We start from the raw sequence: 17,992 nt of genomic DNA, 5'->3' as shown, positions 1-17,992 counted from the left end.
AACACAAAATAATACAACAGTAACTGTTCTATCATGGAAGTGAATAAGTTATTTTAAATTTTCTAACTGCTCATTTGCTCATTTTCCTTTACTGCTTTTCTGGCTGCTTTAATTTTTTGATCCGACCCTTCTGATAAAATTAGCATTTCCTATTAAAACTGAAACAGTTCATTATAGCGTTTAAAATTCTGACAATATGGAAGAAACTGAAAAAATTGTTGAGCTAGTTCTTTAAAATTTTTATACATTTAAATTAATTTCTAATACGCTGTTGAGAATCACAAGCATCCTTAGCTCATTGCCTCATTGAAGTCATTAGCATGCGTACGTATTTATCAATTAGCTACTTGAAACTAAAGGCTTTCCCACAATGCTATTGCAAGTAGTATGATAAATAAATGATGTGTGGCCTAGGAACAGCAGGAACCAAAGTTTAAGAGGTGCTCCTGTTCAAGTATTGTTTCACATTTAAATCTACATCCCATTGCTGCATTGTAACAACCATACCTTTTTCTCAGATTTATAATCTTTTTGACTACTCTACTTAATTAAAACTTTTTTGACTACTCTGCTTAAAAGCTAAATTGACCCGTCCACTGAGTTCCCAAATAGCTCAAAGAGAAATTGAGCACAAACAGAGACTAGACTAGGTCCTGGGTTCACTTCCTGGTCTGTGCTGACTTAGGGAAACTAAACAGGACTCAGCAATGCTAATAAAAAAGCAAAATGCAGCAGATGCTGGATATCGTGAAAAAATATGACATTGACCTGAAACAGTGGTGCAATTTACCGACCTCATCGCTCCCAGCTTGGGGACGGCCAGCGAGGGCGAGATCCAGTTATACATATTTAAATGAGCCATTAGTTTCATTTAAATATGCCTGCATCGGATTTTCCCGGTGTCTGGGAACTAACGGCCTCCCCAGTGAGGCCTGGATCAGATGCAGTTTAGTACCGGTCCACATGAACGTGGACCAGGCGTGACGGAATCAGAGGGATTTCTAGGTCAATGGAAACCCCTGGGTGGTCGGGGGCAGGACAGGGTGGCCATTTCTCTGGCACCTGGGCACCTTGGCACCAAGGTGCCCTGCCAAGTTGGCTGTGGCATTGCCAGGGTGCCCAGGTAGCAGTGCCAGGGTGCCCAGTGGCAGGGAAGCACTGCCACGGGTCTGAGGCTAAGGAGGCCATGCCAATGAAAGGGGGAATGAGGGGGAGTATGATGGGTGGGAGGGGTGAAAGGCAGGAATGAAGGGGCCTAATAAATATTGGGGGGGAGAATGTTAAGGGTGGGAGAACCAAAAGGGGGAGTGAGGAGGCCTGTAAAGAGAGGGGGGGGGGGCTCAGCGACCGCATAGCAGGGTGTCCTCACTTGGGGGTGGGGAGCTAATGATCAGGTGTAGGGGGGGTGATATTGCCCGTGGGTGGGGGTGTGGGGGCTCTCAAGCTCATTTAGAGATTGGGCCCCCTTTCAAAATGGCGGCCCAATCTTGGAGGACCCATTCTCACCAGCGACTTCGGCTTCCCAGTGTGGAAAAAATTTCTAAATGTGGGCTCGACCAGGGAGAAGAAGTTCCCCAAGGCTCAAACTAAGTGTGGTCGAACAGCGGTATGGATCTCACCCAAAAAGTTTGCAAGAAACACCCTGCCAAACTCACCCAAAATGACACTTAGAAATTTTCTGGTTGAATCGCGCCAATTGTGCAGGATTTTCCGGCCTGTCCCACCAAAAACAAGGAAAATCCTATCCCTTAGCAATGTTTTCCTCTCCCGAGATGCTGAGTTAGGGGGTGAATTCTGCCGAGTATACTTGTGGACTTTGGGTCAGGTCAAGATCAGAGTTTGTTGTGATGTCCTGCATGACCATACACCCTGCTGACAATTAGCATGCAGGGCCAGCTGTCAAGAAAGACTATTTTGATAAGGTTCCAGTGTCATGAAACTGTACCCAAAAGGAAAAGGGGAGATATTTGTCTTGAAAAAGTGTTACTCAGGGGAATCAGCTGCTTGAAATCTGCATTTTGTATTTCAAATTACAAAAACCGACACACTGACTGGGAAAGATTTTGAAGTTTGCCAAGTGACTCTCAGGTTTATTAAAAATGTGTTTAATATTTAACCAATACTCACGAAGCTTTGACAAGAAGTTCCTGTTTCTCCTTTAGTTCACGCTTCAAACTCTCCAATTCCACTTTGAGTTCAATATTCTGCAAAATCAAGAAAACATTGTTCTGGCATTTAGTTTTAATAACCTTTATTTATATATTGTGTCTTTAGTGTCGCAAAATATCCTGGAGGTACTTCATAGTTCAGTGTCAAAACCAGGAAGAGAGTCGAACAAGTGATATGGAGGGAAGAAAGTAGGTGAATGACAAAGTTCAGTGTGATAGATTAGGTTGTAAAGAAAAATCTTCAAGGTGGCAAGAAGTACAGCAGGTGAAATTAAATGCACTAAATGATGACGGCCAATTGAAGCTTTAAAATATTGTGAAGGATTAGGAACAGTGGACTTTTTGTACAATAAAAAAAACCAGAGATTCTGGATGAGTTGGAAGCTTAATAGAATGGAGGCCAGCTCACAATTATTTGGAACATTGATCTAGAATGAAAAGGACATGGTCAAAGGTTTGAGCAGCAGTGGATGTCAAGCCTGGAAGGCAACTCTTGGTGACGAACTAGATGTGAATTGAAACTCAGCAAGGACAGAAAAAGACTGCGCATTGTTGCATTGAGTTTAAGTGGACACTGAAGAGGAAATGGAATCAAGGGTTAGAATGTGAAAGTTTTGCAAGGCACCAGACAGGATAACTTTTTACTAGTTGGACCACAAGAAATTCAGTCTTGCAACTTAATGATAGACAGGTTATCCTACAGATTAGTCATCGAGAGGTAAATCCGTGTTTCACTGACATACATAGGGCTGATCCTTGTGGACAGAAAATCGTACCAAGGCCAACACACAGATGAAAAATATTAGCACACCAAAACAGCTGCATTGGGCCATTGCAAATGAGGATGCATCTCTGGAAAAGGAAACTTATGCTAGCTATATTAAAAAGAGTGGAATTGAAGCCATGAGACCATTGGGGGTGGAAACAGGGATGAAGAATGGCATGTTTAAAGCCATGAGGAGAAGAATGTCACTGCAGACTTGCAGTAGGCTGAATGGAAAATTGAGTAACAAAAAATGGCAAGACAGCAAGCATTAGATTATTAGAATAAATTTCAGGGTGAGAAGAAAAGGAAGTTTGCAATGACATAAAGGTGAATAGGATAGTAGAATCAGGTTTTTTAAAAAGTGATTATTTTCCTTCTCTTACTTTTGAGATGTGGGTGTTGCTAGCATATTCGGTTTTATTTGCCCAGAAGATGGTAATGGGTTGCCATCTTGATTTGCTGCAGGCTGTGATGTGACCTGGCTTAAGCAATATTGTTCAATGGTGAGTTCCAACATTTTGATCCAACAATGAATGAACAGCAATGTATGGTGTTTGACTTGATGGTGCTCCCATGCAGCTATGACTCTTGGCCTTTTCGGTGGACATGGGGGTCAATTTGGAAGGTGTGACCAAAGAAGCCCTGATGCAGTCCATCTTGTGGATTGTGACGGTGGTGTGCACTATGTGCCAATGATGGGACAGAGAACATTTGAGCTGGTGGATGGGGTATCAATCAAGCAGACTGCTTTATTCCAGGTGGTGTTGAACTTCTTGAGTTTTGTTACATCACCCATCAAAGCAAGTGGAGGGTTTCTAACATACTTCTGTATTCTGCCAAGTAAATGCCAGAGGCTTTGGAGGAGTCAGGTGGGCCACTTGTCACAACACACCCAGCTTCTGATTTGTCTAGTAGCCATGGCATTTTTCTGGCTGGTCAATGAATCTGATGAAAGGTCACCGACCCAAAATGTTTCTCTTTCCACAGTTGTTTCCTAGCCCAAGTGTTTCCAGCCATTTCCGGTTTTAATTCCAATCTCCAGAATAACCATGTTAAATAATAAAAATAAAGCTTGCTTTATGAACATCAGTTTGCTGAAAGTGCCCTAATCTCTCCCTCACACATTGGCAAGTGTACACAGCATTGGCATTAAAATGTTCCATCATGATTCTAATCTCTTACCATCTTAAAGATATCTTCGCTGCCATCATCAAACTTCTGTTGCATTCGCTCCTCCAGGAAGTAGATCCGAAGTTTGAGATTAAAGTTTTCTTTCTTTAGCCCAGTGATTTCCTGCAAGATAAAAAACAGTGATAATGGGACATGGCAGCAGGTAGAGTACATCTTTGAATCCACCTTAACTTTATCTTGACAAAGAGACTGCAAAAAGATAGACAAGGGTCAAATGAGTGGGCAACAAGGTGGCAGAGGGAGTATAATGTGGGTAGTGTGAGATTATTCACTTTGGTTGCAATAGAAAAGTAGAATATTTTTTAAAAGGCTCGAAACTGATAAATGTTGCTGTTCAGAGAGATTTAGTGCCCTCATACAAGGAACACAAAAAAAGTTAGCACGCAGGTGCAACAAGCAATTAGGAATTTAAATGGCACATTGGTCTTTATGTAAGGGACTAGAGAACAAGAATAAAGAAGGCTTGCTATAATTGTACAGGGTGTTGGTGAGATCACACCAGGAACACTGTGTGCAATTTGTTTGTCCCCATACTTAAGGAAGAAGACAGGACTGAGAAGGTTTACTAGATGGTCCCTGGGATGAGAGTTGTCCTATGATGAGAGGCTGAGTAAATTGGATCTATATTCTCTGCAGTTTAGAAGAATGAGAAGTGATCCCTCTGAAATATTCAAGATTATGGAGGGGCTTGACAGAGTATATACTAAGAGCATGTTTCCCCTGGCAGGAGAATTTTGAACAAGGGTGCACAATCTCAGGGTAAGGGGCCAATCATTTAGGACTGGGCTGAGGAGCAATTTCTTCACTCAAAGGGTTGTGCATCTTTGGAAATCTCTAACCCAGGGGGTGTGGATACACCTTCATTGAACATATTTGAGGCTCAGAATCAAGGGATGTAGGAATTTGAAGCTAAAGATCAGCCTTGATCATATTGACTAGTGAAGTAAGCACCTTCTGTTCCTATATTCTAAAAATTAAAAACACAAGTTCATGCACAAAGTTAAACAGGATTCTTTACCAACCTAAGTAACATATGTCAATGGTATTCTAAATTTACAAAGTGCCATCTGGGCCATCACTTCACTGAGATACAGCCCTTACAACCTCACACTAGCCCTTTTGACAATAATTCCACATATGTAATTATCAAAAGTAAAGCACATAAGTGCAAATCAGAAGTCAAATAAAAACCAAATAGATTTATTTTATGGTTTTAATGTCCATATACTTTCGAGCAGAGCCATGGATTTCCTCCTTGTTATGAAGAGTTAAAACGGTGGTTTTAATTTGGACAACCATCAATCTAGCCAACAATCATCCTTGACTGGAGGTATCACTTTCATTGCTAAATTTAAAGATCATGGACGAATTTTCTGTGTCAACTCAGGTAGGAAAAGCAATGTTTAGCTAGCCAGCTCTACTGTTGGTATTTCCGGTCATATTTTTTGACACTTGTTCAAAATAATCCTGGAAGGGGGGGTCCCACGACATCACACTGGCGGGGAAGGCAACATCGGCCTTTAAGAAAAGCACACCCTAATCTAAAATATTAAGGAAAAGCCCCCCCCTCCCTCCACGGGCACAGGAATCATACCAGGGTGCTGCCAGGGCACAATCCTCTTGTCCCCCTCGAGGTTGGTACTTACCTGCGTCCCCTCCAGTGGGTTCTCTTCACCAGGTCCCCCCCTTGCAAAAGCTGTTGCAAACCCTGCCGACGTGACATCACATTGGTGGGATGGGGAAATCCTAACATGGGGGAATAATAGAGCAGGGAAGCCTGCTAACAATATTGCAATGTATACTAATGGGGTTCCCAATCTTTCAGGACAGAAATCCCATGTCATTGGCAGATGGGGGGGGGGGGGGGGGGAGAACCCCAGTTAGATTCTCCATCGTCTCTGCCATTCCCATTTTCTACTGAAAAGGGGGGTAAACCCCCCTCCCCCCCCAAAAAAAAAACATGTCAAGTTCCACTCTGACATGAGCACATCATTTAGGTGGCACTTCAGTGCAGTAAGAGGGAGTACTTTCATCGGTATCATCTTTCAGTCCTTTCTGCCTCTTCAGGTGGGTATAAAGGATCCCATGGCATAAATAGAAAAGGGACAAGCTGTTCCCCAGTCCTCTGGTCAATATTTATTTCCTCAGTCTGCACCAGCGAGACAGATTCAATGGTCATCTATCTAATTCCTATTTGTGGATCCTTCAATGTGCACAAATATGCTGGCACATGGGATGCATAACAGTAAAACTTCAAAACCAATTAATTGATTACAAAGCAGTTGGGGATATGAAATGTAATATAAGTTTGTTACATTCAAAGAATAAAATAAAAATTGTGACTTATCAATTGTATTATTCAATCCACAATTTTTTAAGCTTCTTCCTATCGAGTGGTTATCAATGATGCAAGTCTTCAGCTATTGAAGAAGATGAACTGCTTCTTATGAGCATAGTTTTTGGTCAGCTGGTTCCCTTCCCCTGTAGCTGCATTAGTCCAGGAAAAGTGCACATTCTAAAATTACAGTACTACAATTATATCAACAAATTGAGTAGAGACTGTAATGGTCAACATAAAAGCCATCAGTCAATGAAGTAGAATATGATTCAAGGTAAAGTTGTCAAAGTCCCACGTGGCCATAGGCTGCTTTCCCCTTTGAAGGGGAGAGCTGACAGGTGGTGATTTAACCTGAGGATAAGCTCAGGCGAGGGGCAGGTTGATAAGGTGGGCCCTTCATGAATAACCTTGAATACAGTACAACCATAGTGGCAATGTTACTGGATGAGTAATCCTGGGACCTGGACTAATTATCCAGAGATACAAGTTCAGATCCCACCATGGCAGTGTGGGAATTCAGAATCAATTCACTAAATATAACTTAAATATATATCAGCAATGGCCATGAAACGAAAAAATCCAAATAGTTCACGAATGTCCTCACACTCATAACTAATCTGATCTGCATGACTCCAGATCATATTGTGGTTGACTCAATGCTGCCCTTTGCAAATGGCCTTGCAAGCCACACAACTGTATTCAATAAGGCTTCTTCTCAAAGGCAAATAGGAACACGCTGGCCTTGCCAGCGATCCCCACAAGTCAAAAACTTGCTTCTCCTTTCCATGGCAACGGAGCCATATGGCAACTGAGCAGATGGAGTAGTACAATGTTAGCAAATGTGAGATCATCCATTTTGGTAGGAGTAACAGCAAAATGGATTATTATTTAAATGGTAAGAAATTGCAGCATACTGCTGTGCAGAGGGACCTGGGTGTCCTTGCGCATGAATCTCAACAAGTTGGTTTGCAGGTGCAGCGGGTAATTAAGAAGGCAAATGGAATTTTGCCCTTTATTGCTAGAAGGATGGAGTTTAAAAACAGGGTTGTTATGTTGCAGCTGTATAGGGTGCTGGCCACACCTGGAGTACTGTGTACAGTTTTGGTCTCCTTACTTGAGAAAGGATGTACTGGCACCGGAGGGGGTGCAGAGGAGATTCACTAAGTTGATTCTGGAGTTGAGAGGATTGGCTTATGAGGAGAGACTGAGTAGACAGGGACTATACTCATTGGAATTTAGAAGAATGAGGAGGGATCTAATAGAAACATATAAAATTATGCAGGGAATAGTTAAGATAGAAGCAGGGAGGTTGTTTCCACTGGTGGGTGAAACTAGAACTAGGGGGCGTAGCCTCAAAATAAGGTGGAGCAAATTTAGGACTGAGTTGAGGAGGAACTTCTTCACCCAAAGGGTTGTAAATCTGTGGAGTTCCCTGCCCAATGGAGCAGTTGAGGCTACCTCGATGAATGTTTTTAAGACAAAGATAGATAGATTTTTGAACAGTAAAGGAATTAAGGGTTATGGTGAGCAGGCAAGCAAAGTGGAGCTGAGTCCACAAAAAGATCAGGCACAATCTTATTGAATGGCGGAGCAGGCTCGAGGGGCCAGACAGCCTACTCCTGCTCCTAGTTCTTATATTCTTGTATTTTCATATGTCAAGTATCATAGATTATCATAGAATTTACAGAGCAGAAGGAGGCCATTCGGCCCATCGAGTCTGCACCGGCTCTTGGAAGGAGCACCCTACCCAAGATCAACACCTCCACACCCTATCCCCATAACCCAGTAACTCCACCCAACACTAAGGGCAATTTTGGACACTAAGGGCAATTTATCATGGCCAATCCACCTAACCTGCACATCTTTGGACTGTGGGAGGAAACCGGAGCACCCGGAGGAAACCCACGCACACAAGGGGAAGATGTGCAGACTCCGCACAGACAGTGACCCAAACCAGAATCGAACCTGGGACCCTGGAGCTGTGAAGCAATTGTGCTATCCACAATGCTACCGTGCTGCCCATGAAAAGCCCCTAGTCGCCACATTCCGGCGCCTGTTCGGGGAGGCTGGTACGGGAATTGAACCCATGCTGCTGGCCTTGTTCTGCATTACAAACCAGCTGTTTAGCCCACTGTGCTAAACCAGCCCCAAGTACTTGAAACTCTGCCGTAAAGATTTGTGCAGTTAAAAAACGCAGGGAATTACTTAAGACATTCTGAGTTATGCATAGTTACAATTTAATCACCTGAGGAAATCTTTCCTGTCTGGGTCTCCCGTTTTCCCTCCTGCTCCACTTTTTATTCCTTAGCTGTGTCCAGTTTTCTCTCTTGCTCTTTCCTGTTCTACTCCACAATGCGTAAAGTATTGATATTGACAGCACTTCAGTAAGACCAACTATCAAAGGGAATTTCCAGTACAACTGCACTGCTATGGGTCTTTTCTAGGAGTCACAAGGAAAGGGAAGTTTGGGGAGAATCTCTTCTGATAACTGACTCAGATCTGCCACTTATGAAATAGTCGGAATATCTGAGTCAGTCCCTCATGTTTGGCACCTCAAAATGGCCTTTGAGAAGCCTGTTACTCAGTTCAATTATTTTGTTCACTTTAACTAGCATTCCTAACTGTTATTCTGGTTCACACAAACATTCATGTATTACTATTCTTCAAACTTCTCATGACTCCTTCTGAACCAGCCCAAATATCTTCTCCATCCTTTCCCACTGTGCAAGTCATATCTCGCCCTCACTTTGTTCTAATGCATCATCACCACTCAAACCTAAATCCATCCATTCCCCGTTTCAATTCCTTCCACCACCCCCACCAACCACCTTGAAAAATCAATGTCCTACATGATTATGACTGTAACAACAGTGGGCACAATTCAGCGGACAACAGTTAAACTCTGCTCTTGGGTGTGTTTGGCGAGGTGTTTCTCAGCGGCTGCAGCACTGAGATTCACCCTGCTATTCTCTGGCACATAGCCAGTTTTTTGGGCCTCCAAGAGTTTTTCCCCGTCAAGGCCCCACTTAGTCAACCATCATTCGCTGACGAGCTGATCTTGCAAGGAGGACTGGCTCCTCGCAGATCGGGATGCCATTTTGGAAGGTTGCCCTGATCTGTGGACCCCAACTTTCTGTAGTCCTCCACTCCACCCCCCCCCCCCACTCCGCGTCCCCCCACCCGGCCTTCATGACTGCTGCCTCCCCACCTTTTCCGAGACCTCTAATTAATACCACCCTCCCCACCCCATCCCTTCTCTTTTACGGGCAAGGCCCCCACTGGCCTGACCCCTGGCACTGCCATCATGGCACCTTAGTTCTGCCAGCCTGGCACCCTATAAGTGCTCAGTTTACCCCCATTCCCTGTCCCCGATCACCCAGATGATTAATGGCTTGTGAGACCGCCCTCCCTCCCGCCCGAGGTGCTGTTATGCCTGGACCACGTTTGTGGAAACCAGAGCTAAACTGCACCCGGGCGAAATCGTGCAGGCGCAGCCATTGACTCCCGGACGCCAGGTTATTTAAATATGCAGATCTGGATCTTGCCCAGTGAGGGTGTGATCCGGATTGCAAGGGCATAGAAAGCTGGGTGGCTCGCGATCAGCCCGGGATGGAGCCGAATTTGGGGCTCTCGCACAATTCACCCATTGCGTCTGAATTCACGGAGGGCGCAACACAGTTGTTGAATCACACCCAGTATTTTGTCCTTTCAAACAGCTTTTACCAGTCAACCATTCTAATATTTCAAATTCAAAATTGGTACGGTAGACGTTCTTCAGGCCCTGCCAAAAAAACATTGTAATTCAAGTGTCAATTCCTGCATCCTCAGTCGTTTGGTTAAGCTGAGCTTGTTGGGTTGAAACCAAAGTTCCAATGGAGTTCAGCTCAGGATCAGCTCTCATCAATAGTGGCCCCTTTTCATATTCCTTTTCTATTCCCTCAGACCTCCAAGTACACTATTCTAAGCATCCTAGAGTTGAAATCAAATCTCATCCTGCGATCCCTCTAGTACCTTCACAAGGACACATCTTTCAACTAGGCCTCCCAATTCCCTACAATTTTCAAGCATTTGCAACCCACAAGGTTTCACTAATCCCTGTTCCACGACCTGCCTCGTCTTTTCTCCTTGGCCATGCTATGAACTAATGTTTTTTTGCCTTTCTCTTTTGTTTATCAGCAAAACAACTTGTGTTTATGAATGGGGAATGAATATCAATCTGTTACGCAACACTTCTGTTCAGTTCCCCATGGTCTCTCTCAATCAGCTTTATGTGTCATGTTAAATTATATTATTTTTAAATCACGAGCATCCTGTGTAGCATCAAAATAAAATGCTTATCAGAAGCACCCAACATTTCAGGTTTGGGAAAATGGTACTTGGGGTCAAATGACATTTGGAGTCCTGAATAAAAAGGCAAGAGTATAAAAATCTATAATGTTTAAACATTCTGCAATTGACAAACAACTTGGCCTCTGGCCACCATGACTGTTCAGTGAATGCTTGCAGTTTGTATGTGCAATTTCACTCTTATTCAATTAAACAAGTCTTCTTTTCCTTCCTGTTCAGCAGATTTAAACAATAAAAATCAATTGCAAAATTTTAACTCTCTTATTTTAAGCTTCTACAGAGTGCAGTGGATGCTGGGTCAGTGAGTACATTTAAGGAGGTGTTAGACATTTTAATTGGTAATGGGTTGAAGGGTTATGGAGAACAGACAGAACGGTGGAGCTAGTGTGAGATCAACCATGATCAAATGGCGGAGCAGACCCGATGGACCAAATGGCCTAATTCTGCTCCTATATCTTATGAACTTACATTGAAAGTAGGAATGAAAATACTAAATTAATTGTTGTACCTATAAGTATATTATAGCAGCATAACAATTTAAGATTAAAGAGCACAACTCACAGTGCCAGATTAAAATTCAAACAAGTTTCTGAGCAATAATGGTCATGCTGACAGTGTTACAGTCCATCTTTAATCACATTCCACTAGGATGGCAATTAAATTAAATTAATTTCCTCTATCCTTTGCTCAAACAAACATTCAACAATTACAGTTCTAACATCATACCACCACGTCGAGAAAAAGCAGACAAAGCAGAAATAGAAACACTGAAACGGTTGTCAGTCAAATTAAGTACCTGGAATCCTTTCACTGCAAAAGATGCAGGCTGAGTAATTACTCATTCAGTTAAATGTGACTGCTTCTTAATTGCAGCAATGTTCCAAATAAATATTTCTTATCAATCATGTTAATTATACCTACTCGTAAATCATGCACTTTTTTGAAAATATACATTTTTTTGAATAATTACATTTCCCTATTATACTGTTCATTAAAATTGCTCAGCAAGTCATAACAAAATGTCAAAAATCTGATATCAAGTTTGGTCAATTAGAAACACCAACACCAGCTACACCTGTAGGTGGCACTGTGAGAGGGATTTGCAATGATTCAGTGCTCTGCATTGAGCTAACACACCCTGCATGGAAAAGCTCTGATATATCTGAGCACTGGGCAGTCAGCAACCGTACCCTTTTAACATTTAGCTGTGTGCGTAGTACAATGCCTACGCGGTACCTTTCAAGCTACAGCCTAAGCAGGAACTCTGGTGGCCAGGGATTTATCTCTCTGTAGTATTGCTCAGTCTTTGATCATCTTTTAATAATTTGCTTCAAGAAAATATTGAACTTTCTGGCTTCTCAATGTTACTTTAAACAAAAAATGTATATAATCTATGACCCAAATCAGTAAGCATGTGATTTGAAAATAAATTTAAGGTGCCTACATAGTGAATAGGAAGAAAAGCAAAAGTTTCAAAGTTTTATTAAATATAGTTGATCATGGGTTAAATGGGTTCTGAAACAAACTGCATCGAAATGAGCAAAACTCAGTTGAGGTTCAACATGCATGGGCCATTCAGATTGATGAAGTAAAGATCAACATCAACCCTGCTGGGCTACACATCTTAGCCTGATATCCAAGGTAGGAATGTTCATAGACTTAAGAATCACAGCCAATTGCAACTACTTAGGCCAAATTCCATGGACAAAGGATGGAGAACATGCTCCATTGGGAAACATGTTAAAGTGAGAATTTTGCACAGGCTTGCGAATTGCAGTGGATCAAGGCGTTCTGGGAATATGGACGTGATGCACTTCATGATCAACCTCTCGAAGCACTTTATTACGACTGAAGTCAGGGCCACCGGACGGTAGTCATTGAGGCACGTTGCCTGGTTCTACTTTGACACCGATGATGGTAGTCTTCTTGAAGCAGGTGGGGACCTCGGAGTGGAGTAGGGATAGGTTAAAGGTGTCCGCGAACACCTCTGCCAGCTGGTCCGCGCAGGCTCTGAGTGCACGACCAGGGATCCCGTCGGGGCCCGTCGTCTTCAGAGGGTTCACTTTCAGGAAGGCCGATCTGACTTCAGAAGCTGTGATGGTGGGTATGGGTGAGTTATGGGCTGCTGGGGCACTCGACAGTGGATTGTTGGTTACCTGCTCGAACCGAGCATAGAATGCATTGAGTTCATCGGGGAGGGGTGCGCTGCTGCCAGAGGTACTGCTTGGCTTCGCTTTGTAGCCCGTTATGTTGTTTAGTCCTTGCGACAACCGCCGAGAGTCTGTCCGTGACTCTAGCTTGGTTTGATATTCTCTTGGCATCTCGGATGGCTTTGCGGAGGTCAAAGGACAAATAACAAAGAACAAAGAAAAGTACAGCTCAGGAACAGGACCTTTGGCCCTCCAAGCCCGTGCCGACCATGCTGCCCGACTAAACTACAGTCTTCTACACTTCCTGGGTCCGTATCCCTCTATTCCCATCGTATCCATGGATTTGTCAAGATGCCCTTTAAATGTCACTATCGTCCCTGTTTCCACCACCTCCTCCGGCAGCGAGTTCCAGGCACCCACTACCCTCTGTGTAAAAAAACTTGCCTCGTACATCTACTCTAAACCTTGCCCCTCGCACCTTAAGCCTATGCCCCCTAGTAATTGACCCTTCTAGCCTGGGGAAAAGCCTCTGACTATCCACTCTGTCTATGCCCCTCATCATTTTGTAGACCTCTATCAGGTCGCCCCTCAACCTCGTCGTTCCAGTGAGAACAAACCGAGTTTATTCAACCGCTCCTCATAGCTAATGCCCTCCATACCAGGCAACATCCTGGTAAATCTCTTCTGCACCCTCTCTAAAGCCTCCACATCCTTCTGGTAGTGTGGCGACCAGAATTGAACACTATACTCCAAGTGTGGCCTAACTAAGATTCTATACAGCTGGAACATGACTTGCCAATTCTTATATTCAATACCCTGGCCAATGAAGGCAAGCATGCCGTATGCCTTCTTGACTACCTTCTCCACCTGTGTTGCCCCTTTCAGTGACCTGTGGACCTGTATTTTTTTTTTCATAGAATTTACAGTGCAGAAGGAGGCCATTTGACCCAACACTAAGGGCAATTTTAGACACTAAGGGCAATTTAGCATGGCCAATCCACCTAACCTGCACATCTTTGGACTGTGGGAGGAAACCGGAGGAAACCCAACACCTAGATCTCTCTGACTTTCAATACTCGAGGGTTCTACCATTCACTGTATATTCCCTACCTGCATTAGACCTTCCAAAATGCATTACCTCACATTTGCCCAGATTAAATTCCACCTGCCATCTCTCTGCCCAAATCTCCAAACGATCAAAATCCTGCTGTATCTTCTGACAGTCCTCATCGCTATCCGCAATTCCACCAACCTTTGTGTCGTCTGCAAACTTACTAACCAGACCAGTTACATTTTCCTCCAAATCATTTATATATACTACGAACAGCAAAGGTCCCAACGCTGATCCCTGCGGAACACCACTAGTCACAGCCCTCCAATTAGAAAAGTACTCTTCCATTGCTACTCTCTGCCTTCTATGACCTAGCCAGTTCTGTATCCACCTTGCCAGCTCACCCCGATCACGTGTGACTTCACCTTTTGTACAAGTCTACCATGAGGGACCTTGTCAAAGGCCTTACTGAAGTCCATATAGACAACATCCACTGCCCTACCTGCATCAATCATCTTTGTGACCTCTTCGAAAAACTCTATCAAGTTAGTGAGACACGACCTCCCCTTCACAAAACCATGCTGCCTCTCACTAATACGTCCACTTGCTTCCAAATGGGAGTAGTTCCTGTCTCGAAGAATTCTCTCCAGTAATTTCCCTACCACTGACGTAAGGCTCATCGGCCTGTAGTTCCCTGGATTATCCTTGCTACCCTTCTTAAACCAAGGAACAACATTGGCTATTCTCCAGTCCTCCGGGACATCACCTGAAGACAGTGAGGATCCAAAGGTTTCTGTCAAGGTCGTACCTGGATTTCTTGTATCAAATCAGTAAAAGGACACTGTGTAGATGGAGAGATAGCACTCTCAGACCCGAGACAGATGTCAAGCTAGAGGATGGCAGGGAGCTAATGACTTTCAGCACAGAGTCATAGCGGAGATAAAGTGTCATCCCATTGATTCCGTGCTGGAGAGGAGTCAGTCAATAGCAATGAAAACCCTTGGCATCTAAAGCAGTCCAAATGAATGTGCAACCTTCTCTGTGACGTTTTAGCATTTTATTATAAAATGCCCCTACATTTCCAAAGCTTAAAACAAAAATGTAATGCTGTACAACAGACATTAGGGCAGATGACAAAAAGCTTGGTCAAAAACTTACATTTTAAAGAGCCTCAGGAGAGAGAGAGAGAGAGATTTAAGGAGAGAATTCCAGACCTTAAGGGCCAGGGAACTGAAGACACGACCATCAACAATGGAAAGATCAAAATCTGGAATGCTCAAAAGCCAGAATTATACAATGTAGGAATCTTGGGTGGTTTGGAGGAGAGAGAGGGTAATGTGGAGAGAGAAGGTAGTGGGGTGGGACCATGGAAGGATTGTAAGGCAAAAACATGAGGATTTAAAAGTTGAAGCATTGCTTATCCTGGAGTTAACGTATGTCAGTGAGCACAAGGGAGATGGGTGAACATATCGAAGGAAGGAATTAGAAAGACATACTGGCATTGCAGACAGTCCAGAGAAGGTTCAATAGGTTGATCCCAAATATGGAAGAATTTTCTTCTGACGAAAAGTTGAGTAGGTTGGGCCTGTACTCATTGGAGTTTAGACGAATGAGAGGTGACTTTAATGAGATATTTAGGATTCTCAGGGAGGCTCGACTGGTAGATGTTGAGAGTTTATTTCCTCTTATTGGAGAGGCTATGACCAGAGGGCATTTCAGACAGAGATTCAGACAGGAGGAATTTCTTTTCTCAGGGGTAGTGAATTTATGAGATTCTTTACTGCAGAGGACTGGAAAAGTTGGGTTGTTAAGCATGTTCAAGGCTGAGCTAAACATATTCTTAATCAGTAAAGAAATCAAAGGTTATGGGGATAAGGCAGAAAAGTGAGGTTGAAGATTATATCAGATCAGTCATGATCTCACTGAATGATAAAGCAGACTCAATGGGCCAAATGGCCTACTCCTGCTCCTGCAACTTAACACAACTTGGTGCGGATTAACACGAGCAGCAAAGTTCTGAAAGTTTGCAACGGGTAGGACTAGAGAGAACTTCCAAGGGTGCACAGGAACTGTTAATTTTGGGAGTAACAAACACACGGATGAGGGTTTCAGCAGCAGATTAGCTGAGGCTAGAGTAGAATTGGGTTACATTAGGCGGTCTTAGTGATGGTGCAGATTTTGTGGCAAGACACTAAACTCGGGTCAAGCATAACATGAAGAATGAAAAGTCTAGTTCCGTCTCAGACAGTTGCCAGGGAAAGAGATGGAGTTGGTGGCTTGGGAACAGAGTTTGTGACAGGGGCCAAAGACATTGGCTTCTGTCTTCAGTAGTTGGAGGAAATTTCTCCTCACCCAGCACTGGATGTCAGAGATAGGCGGGGGTCCTAGAACGACTGGGCGGCACGATAGCATAGTGGTTAGCACTGCTGCTTCACAGAGCCAGGGACCCAGGTTCGATTCCCGGATTGGTCACTGTTTGTGCAGTGTTCTCCCAGTGTCTGAGTGGGTTTCCTCCGGGTGCTCCAGTTTCCGCCCACAAGTCTTGAAAGAAGTGCTTGTTAGGAGAATCGGACATTCTGAATTCTCCCCTAATGTACCCGAACAGGCGTGGAGTGTGATGACTAGGGAATTTCCACAGTAACTTCATTGTAGTGTTAATGTAAGCCTACTTGTGACACTAATAAAGATTATTATTTAGAAGGAAGGGGGTGCTGACAGGGGGCTTGGGGGGGGGGCTCTGAAAAGAGGGGACCTCCCCCAGGGACCCCATAGTGGGGTGTCCTCACTTCATGGGTGTAGGGTAGTGTCCATGTGTGTGGGGGGTGACATTGCCCAAAGGTGGGGGGGGGTATGTGGGAGACCCACAAGCTCACTTTGAGATCAGGACACCCTTTCAAAATGGCGGCCCAATCTCTAAGTTCAGCTCCCCAGTGCTAAAACAAATTCTAAGTGTGGGCTAAACCGGCGAGAAACTCCCCCCAGGGCCCAAAAAAGTGACTGAGTGTCATTGAATAGCGGTGGGGAACTCGCCGTCAGGAAACTCCCGGAAAAACCCACCACAAATTAACTTCGCATTTTTTGGGAGTATCGCACCCTAAGTTTGTGGGAAGAGAAGCCATTGCAAGTAATTTGCTACGATTAGATAGACAAGAATGGAACCAGGTTGAATACAGTCCCACCCAGCTGGATGGTTGCAGAGCCTGGCTGGAGAAAATGTTTGTGGCCAAATATAACAAATACCTGGGATGACAGGATTGTCATATAAGGAAAGATTGGGTTGATCAGGCCCGAATTCATAGAAGTTTAGAAGAATGTAAATGGATCACATTGAAACATAAAATTCTGACAGGGCTGGACAGACTGGATGCAAAGATGATATTTCTCTGATTGGGGGTGGGCTCGGGCAAGGGAACACAATGTCAGGGTATGGGGTAGGCCATTTAGGACTGAGAGGAGGTGGAATTTCTGCACTCAAGGGTGGTGAACCTGTGGTGTTCTCTACCATGAGCTTTGGAGGCCAAGTCACTGAATTTATTTAAGAAAGAAAAAGATTTCTAGACACTAAAGGCATCGAGGGGTATGGGGAGAGCAGGATAGAGGATTAGCCAAAATCATATTGAATGGTGGAGCAGGCTCGAACGGTTGAATGGCCTAAACTTGCTCCAATTTTCTATGGGCGGGTTTTCCGCGCAACCCACAGAGGTGGCCTGCCATTGGCCGGCGGTGTGATCTTCTGGTCCCACCATTGTCAACGGGAATTCCCACTGAATGCACCCCTTGCTGCAATGAAATCCATGGCATGGGTGCCCGTCGGCAGGACAAAAAGATCCCACCGTATTGAACGGCCGGAAAATTCCAGCTCATGTTCTAAAGACAGGTCAAGAAGCTTGAGAAAGAATAATTAACCTTTGTTATGGTCAACTAGGTGTCATTTGGCAAGACCCATTTCTGTTACTAAGAAAATCTAACTGGAAAGATTCA

At 43.9% G+C, this 17,992-nt stretch overlaps 1 protein-coding gene across 1 annotated transcript in view; it reads right to left on the bottom strand.

The window, feature by feature from the left end:
- cdk5rap2 (CDK5 regulatory subunit associated protein 2) overlaps positions 1–17,992 on the bottom strand; it is a 194,142-nt gene that overhangs the window by 158,223 nt on the left and 17,927 nt on the right. Inside the window, exons 4-5 of the mRNA XM_072488369.1 lie at positions 4,117–4,227; positions 2,128–2,204 (exon numbers count right to left, since the gene is read on the bottom strand). Coding sequence (XP_072344470.1) covers positions 2,128–2,204; positions 4,117–4,227 — 188 coding nt within the window. The remainder of the gene's footprint in view (positions 1–2,127; positions 2,205–4,116; positions 4,228–17,992) is intronic.

The sequence above is a fragment of the Scyliorhinus torazame genome, chromosome 22 (assembly GCF_047496885.1).
Source record: "Scyliorhinus torazame isolate Kashiwa2021f chromosome 22, sScyTor2.1, whole genome shotgun sequence".
Lineage (NCBI taxonomy): Eukaryota > Metazoa > Chordata > Chondrichthyes > Carcharhiniformes > Scyliorhinidae > Scyliorhinus > Scyliorhinus torazame.
This window is presented reverse-complemented; position numbering and strand designations above follow the sequence as displayed.